Below are 7462 nucleotides of genomic sequence, written 5' to 3'. Positions count from 1 at the left end.
GATTGTTTTGGTTTTATGTTGTAATTTGTCCAGTAGTTGAAGTATTTGTTTTGGGAAAAAGAAACAAAGTGATCTGTCTTCCTTCTTGAGTTAAACAAAAGTAGGAATAGAATACATGCAGGGAACTGTTTAAATGTGTTCCTATTTAATCTGTTTGTATTTGAGCTTTATTCTTTTGAGAGAGCAAACTATGAATCTGGCTGCAGTTCTAACAGCCAATAAACAGTCATGGTTTATGCTGGTCTGCATAAGGTGTCCTCCATCTTCTTAGAAATGGATTGAGAAATGTCTCTTTGTTCCTGTCCCTTGATCAATCAGATTTATTCATGGGATAATGCTATGTATCAGTCTTGACTGTGGCTGTGCAGATGGCATAAACCACATTGTATTACCAAATAATACGCTTGCTAAGTAAGTCTGAGTGTGCAAGAAGAACATGGGGTGAAGTTGTCATCGTTATTTGTGATTAATTAGTATTTAAAATATCTACAGCAACTTGAAATATTGACTTTTTTTTTTTCCTTAACTACAAAGAGTCTTTCTAAAGCCATACTGTGTTATTGGACTGTAGCAGAGCGCTGCGTGTTCAGATGTGGTGAAAATATTGTTTAGTTTTCTGCTGATGTTTCATGAAAGCAGTGCCATCTATACTTGAAAATATAAAATTAGAGCAAAGCAATACCAAAAGTAATGTATTCATAGCAGATTTTTCTTAAGGATCCATTGTGCTATTGTTTTATAAATGTGCAAGTAACTGAATTTCGAGTTAAGTTGCTAGATACATTACTTATTGCAGAAACTTTTGACATAATGACATTCATATGTAATGGAGTTAGTCTGTAGAAAGGCCCAGATGATGTATCTGTTGCTTGTGTGAAATGTACATGCCTGGTGCTAGTAGGCCAAATAAAGGATGGAAGTACAAAAATTTCTACTAAAAAGTTAGTGAATTTGTTTCTTCTTTCTTCTCCAACAGAGAATATGAAACAGGAGCCAAAATGACATCCCGATTTGGAAAGACCTACAGCCGGAAAGGGGGAAACGGCAGTTCCAAGTTTGATGAAGTATTTTCCAACAAACGGACCACCCTCAGTACAAAATGGGGAGAAACCACCTTCATGGCCAAATTAGGACAGAAGAGGCCCAGTGTCAAACCAGATATTTCCGAAGTTCCTAAAAAACCCAAAGTTGAAGATGAGGTAACAGAGGATCCATTTGGATTTGACAGTGATGAAGAATCTCTTCCTGTGTCTTCAAAGAATGTGTCACAGGCTAAAACCTCCTCTCAGTTGGAACCCGGTGAAACTGCTCAGTCTGAGGATTTCACTCCTCTACTTGAAGCTAACAGCAGAATTAATCAGCCAGACAGTGGAGAAAACGTTGCATCCGGCAAGTGCATATCTTTTGACAATACTGTTCCTCTCCTAAAAGAAAGGAGCACAAGCAAAAACGTGGAAGATGGAGAATGCAAAGGCAGCAGTACTAAACTTGTGACTGCAGGTATGTTTATTCAATTGTCCGGGTATCCTTTGATTTTTACTAATCTGCATTTAGACTTTGTGTTTTCAGGGGTTGGTTAAATATTCTAATAAAACCATAGGGCAATTAATTCTTAATTGTAAAGGATATGCTATTGAACTAAAAACACCAGGAGGCATTCTGTGTTTTACACATTGGTCTGAGATCCTTGGCACTCTAATCCTTACCTCAGCAAATTGAGATACAGTGCTTTAGATTCAATGTAGCATGTTAGTCCACCTTGAATAGAATGGAATCTTCCTTTTCTAAAATCTGTTCTGAGCTCAGTGCATTTGTGCGTCTTTTTTAACATGTATTTTGAAGAGTCATGAGTTGGTAATAATAGAATGCTTTATTCTTAAGCTGCTGGGTTTAATTTAGTGCAGGTACATGGTTATTTCCATGCAGGTGCAGATACAGCTTGCAACCTGCCATATTTAATTATTTGGATGGAAAAAGTAGTTTTCTGAACTTTAGTTGCACAAAGTTGTTTTTTTAATTAGCACGTCTTTATCAATGCATACATAAAAAGCTTAAGACCTATGAAACGAAATTCTGTCAAACTTCTTTTAGGGGCTGTTTTCAGGCTCTGAAGTGTTTGTGAGATACTTTAATGCTTTTGAGAGGGAATTCACAAACCCCATGGAGCTGAACATCTCTGTAATTTTGTTCAAGTCATTCTTAGACAAGATCAGATGCTATTATATCTCATTAGAAATTTTCACATAATGGGCTGATTAAACCGTAGCTTCTAAAATTGGGCAGAAGATCACATTAGATGAACGTTGATGAAGATGACACCTACTGACTTGCTCTGGGTTATCGTAATCAACTTCAATGGGAAGAACTTATGTAACTTTGAATTCTCAGATGTAGTTAACCCTAGGATCAGAAATGTGAGCGGACTTATTCAGTTGCAATACAGCGGTCAAAAAAATGCAGAGTAGTGGAAAATATGCATAGCTCAATTATTTGCAAGATAATTTTATTAGTGATATAATACAGAAGAAACCAAGAAATGTTGATTGAACTGTACAAACTACATTGAACTGTAGTTTAATAGACGCATTGGTGGGATGTGTAGTTGTCTGTTGATCTTACTCTTATTTTTGCTGCTGAAATATGTCTTGTTTTCATACGGTTTTCTGCAGTTTATTTACCTGTAAGTATGATCCACCTTCAGTCCGGAAATGCTGTTTGAATATAGCTTTCCTGAGAGATTGAATAGATTCATCCCCCAGTATTTACAAGAAGAAATAGTAATGAGTTTCCTTGGTTGTTAATGAGAAATTGTAGCAGAGCAGGTTTTACAGTTAAATGGTTTCCATGTAGAAAAGCTTTGTTAGAACAGTATTTTATTCAGGTTGGAAAAGAAAATATCAGAACTGAGGGAGAAAATGTGCTAGAGCTCTGAAAATTCATGGTGTGTGAAAGGCCAAGAGACTTCAGCAGTTTCATTGGTGCTTTCTGGTTCCAGTATTGTGTAAAATAGTGAAATACAATTTTAGTGCAGAAAAACTTTTTAATTTGATGTTTAAATTCTAGAACTCCTTGTTAGGAGTTTTATATACTTTACTATATGAACCATAAATATATATATACAGCTCTAAAAAGGAAGCTGATGAATCTTGGTGGATAAGTCCTCAGTGGCCGTTGAGTGTGGTGGTGGTCTGGATGCAGGGGAGGGGAGATTACTTAAACAGTTTACTGAAGGAATTCTGTTCTTTCATGCTTTCAAGAAGTATTTGTTACTGACTGCAATTCACCCAGTTGTAGTGAAGGGCAAGGTGGATCTTGATCTAATGATACTGTTCATTCAGAATCTATTACATTCTGTTTACACCCAGTCAAATGGAGATAAAAACCCATTTCATAGCTTTCTTCAGAAATTAAATTAAACTGAGAATGAATCTTTGCAAAACATCCAAGGAGGGCCTTTAAATAAGGGTAAGGAAACAAAGACTCTAGTTTTGGTGATCGTGTTTATTTTGGACAGTTAGTGTAAATGAAACGTGGATGGTTTAAACAGCTATTATGCTTGCATGTAGACCTACCCAAAATAAATAAAAATTGTCTCTGAGTACGTCACTCGGAACATTGAGCAATTAGAGATAGTGGTATAGTTAGCCAGTGTAAATGTAGGTACTTCAAAGGCTTCTTTGTTATATTGACTATTAAGTGCAGTTTGATGATATGAGGCTATCTTTCAGAACTGGAGAGAGTTAATTTTATTGATTTAGGGGTAGGGGCATGGGAGAAGAGGGAACTTGGAGAAAAAGGCCTTGTTGTTTCTTGTTGTGCGGTCTCCTAAGGTATAGTGTATGTACTTCTGCTTATGTCTTCTCACACTCCCCATAATCATTTTCCCCTTCCTGGTGACTCTTGAACTCCACCAGGTTCAACCTGATCTGTTCAGAGGGCTTATAGATCCTTGAGACAGCAAGCGCTACTATTTCTGAAGAGGAAAGAAAGAAAAAAAAAAAAAGGGCAAGCAGATATAACTATTAATATTCCTAGTGTGAGAGACACTGCAATGTGAGCTCAACCTTAACCCACATACAACGCTGTATCTCTAGGTATAGGAAACTAGGCTATGTTGGCACTGATGTTCATGAAAGTCCTTGTTAACTTGTTTTAAGTGCAATTTGCTAGTCCTTGTCCTGATGCTGACTAGACAGTGCCTGAGTTAAGGTTTCAAGACTTCCTGATAGCATGTGCCGTCATTGTATCTTAATTCTTAACCTAGCTGAAATAAGGTTAAGAATTAGAATAAGGTGAAAACTGTGCCTTAATAACATGGCAATGGGCAAGCTGAGAGTTACAGTTTAGCCTGCTAATTCTGCTCCAAAGGTATTATCCTGTCTCCATGTCCATTTCTTTGGACATTAAAATGAAGGTGATGCAATGTCAGTTAATTTTAACTTATGTTTGGTATTAAAAAGCAGTCCATTTTTTGGATTGTTTTAATAGTTGTGCAACCATGTAACACAGCTGAGGATCTCTTATCTTGTATTTAAAATGACTTATTGGTCTCTTTTTTTTTTAATAGCCTTCAGCTAGTGCTTGTAACAATCACATTTTAAAGGCTTTGAGAAGCTCTTAATGTGGAAGGCTTTTCATAATCTTACCGTAATGTTGCTTGATCAAGACTTAATACTGTCGGAAGAATGTTCATGAGTAATCCTGTACGCACCAGGTAATTTACAAATAGTAAGAGTTCAGGTACATTAGAAATAGCAAGAGTATTCGGTATTAATAGTTACTGTCAGGTCACTTTTGTTAAGGTAGGAGGACTTGGTAGCAAGAAAACAGATTGCATCATTGGGAAAATATTATACTGGTAATTCATACCTAGCAAAAAGTTTCAGTTTAGGGCACTTGTGGCATTCTTGTGTGTGAGTTTGTGCATTGACTCTGGATGTTGTGATCACCTGCTGTCTTTCGTTTCTGTGCCACAGTGCTCAGCTCTAACTCAAGCCTTTGGAGGGTCTAGTCCAAGATGTTGTTGCTGTTCATCAGAGAAGGCACTTGGGTCAAGAGATGTCTGAAGTGGTTGGATGATAGACATCATCTTTGCACACCTCGTGTTCCTGTTTGTGGACTGTTAAATAGAATTAATGTAAATAAGTAATATTAAGTTAAAGTATTAGGTATTTAATGATGCTTTTAACCAAGAAGTATTTTAATTGGGTAGGGATTAAGTCCGATTTGTTTTAAAGCCCATGAGTTTATTTCTTGAAAATATATTTTGCTTGCTGTAAGAAATAGAAAATAGAATGGCTTAAAATGTCTTTTCAGAATACAGAGCAGTGTAGGAATAGTATCTCTTTTTGCTGTGTTGTGATGCTAAGCACAGATTTTGTGGTTATTGTCTCGGTAGTGCCCTTTGAGTTTTTTTTAAGATTAAAAGGACAAATTATTGCATGTAAGGTATTTGTGATACTTGCATTTTTTTTCTTAACATTTAGAGTAATTATGAAAATAGATATTCTGCATCATGTCATTTGTTACTATGTATTGATATTGAACCAAGTCTGGGAGTAGTTTTGCTCTTGGTGCTGTAAGGAAACATTTGCCTCTTGTCTGCTATTCAGTTTTTTGTGTTTCTAGGTAGTTCTTAATGCCCTCATTTTTTCACTTGAGGCTCATGCACATATTGGTAGCAAATCAAAATGGCAAATGCGATCCTTCTTAATAACTTGTGCTTATGCAATGCAGAGGTGAAGAGATACAACTGTGCTTAACTACTTCATGACCCAATATGCAGAATCTAGTTGTGTTTAGTTGCTTGAAAAGCTTACTGAGTGAATAGAGTCATTTGCAGAAAACGGTTGCCCTGAAAAGAAGATAGTTCAAGTCATCAGGTCTGTTCCTGACAGACAGATAGTACCTTAGTGAATGTGTCTGCAAAGCCTCTGCATCCTGATTATGCGGGTGGGGGAGCTCTATCTTTAGAGTTAAGTTTCAACTTCTCAAATGCAAGTTCATTAGATAATTACATTGGACAACGAGATTTGCCAGGGTGTTCCTTTCAAATTGTTTTAGAGCTTCTATTTTGTGTTCAACGGTGAAATGGACATTTAAGATAATAGCTAGGTCTGAGTAATCTTATCTTTCTTCCTCTGTAGAGCTGTTGAGTGTAATTTATTTATCTCTTGAGGAAGAATTTCAGTTTAGTCATTTTCTGTCCAAAAATGGAGCAAAAAGTTGGGGGAAACTGAATGAGGTCTGAGCATTTGGCTGTCTTGAGAGACAGCTGGCAGCAACCATGATTAAAAAGAACTGCAGCTGTGCTCTGGCTGGCTCAAAGCATTAAGAAACTGATAGCAGAGAAGGGGAAAGGGCTGCCAGAAAATATGTGTGCCCGTAGAATTTCAGTGTTATGAGGTTTGTTTAGATGGCAGTAGTTATGCTGGGTATATGGATAGCTGGGGTTTATCCACAAGTCCTCTCTTCTTCAATTGTTTTTGTTATGTTTCCCCTTTTTAAAGATATCCCTTCTTCCCTTACATGCAGAATTTTTTTGCTGTGTCAGTAGCCCAAGATCAACCTAGTGTGATAATTGTTCTTTTTTGGTTTTGTGGTGGTTTTTTTTTTTTTTAATATTACTTTGATACTTGTTTGAAGATCTGGTGTTGAGTTTTTGGGGGTTTTTTTGGTGTTTTTCAGATGTCTGAAATGACTGAAGTTCTGTTTAATTTCAGTGTTTATACTAGTCTGCTAAAATAGCAATATGGGAAAAAGACCCCAGTGTTTTGGAAGGCATCTTCTGATTTCTGCAACATATTTTTCCTGATGACAGGAAAATGTATTCTGTGCATCTCTCTGTACTTTTTCCCCTCAATCTAGAACTCCCCTTTCCCAAACAACAGTGGGATTCTCAATACCTTTTTTGGAATCAATACTTTTAAAAATTATGCTTTCTTTGTGGACTTGTACAATGAACAGTTAGTTTATTAAAGGTCAAACTTCTGACAGCATCTTAACTTCTTTAATGTTTAAAAAGTTAAAATAACTTTGTGTTCAAAACAGTTGGTCAGTGCTTGTAGAAGAAAAAAACCTGTTAACGTGCATACCTCTTAAGCTGGCCAAAGCATGCAGGAAAGCAGAAGACAGCTGGGAAAGAAGCCATTTCAGGTTCAAACTGCTGAGATCTTATTAACTGTATGGAAAATGTTTTTAAGTTCAAACTTAGCTTATATTTTCTTTTAAGAAACTGCTACTGTATTCAGTAAAGTTTTTTAATGTATTTATGAGTAGTGTCTGAGTTCAGACTGACTTAGCTGAAGGATACATTTGTTCTGACAGTTATTAGTGCTGCTATGTTACAGTATGCTTTGTATGCTTTAATACTTTTTTTTTCATAAGCGCTCACACTACAAAAGTCGGTGAAAACAAGCTTTTTTGGCATGTGTCAACCGCTTGTGTTGCGCATGACACTTGT

General features: G+C 36.5%; 1 protein-coding gene across 1 annotated transcript in view; it reads left to right on the top strand.

Annotated features, from left to right (window-relative positions):
* The first annotated feature begins 998 nt into the window (after window positions 1-998).
* Window positions 999-7462, top strand: part of WAPAL (wings apart-like homolog (Drosophila)) — a 70973-nt gene continuing 64509 nt past the window's right edge. Inside the window, exon 1 of the mRNA XM_010297450.1 lies at window positions 999-1500. Coding sequence (XP_010295752.1) covers window positions 999-1500 — 502 coding nt within the window. The remainder of the gene's footprint in view (window positions 1501-7462) is intronic.

Source organism: Phaethon lepturus, unplaced genomic scaffold (assembly GCF_000687285.1).
Source record: "Phaethon lepturus isolate BGI_N335 unplaced genomic scaffold, ASM68728v1 scaffold4010, whole genome shotgun sequence".
Classification (NCBI taxonomy): domain Eukaryota; kingdom Metazoa; phylum Chordata; class Aves; order Phaethontiformes; family Phaethontidae; genus Phaethon; species Phaethon lepturus.
Note: the sequence above shows the minus strand (reverse complement) of the source record. Positions and strands in the feature narration are given on the sequence as shown.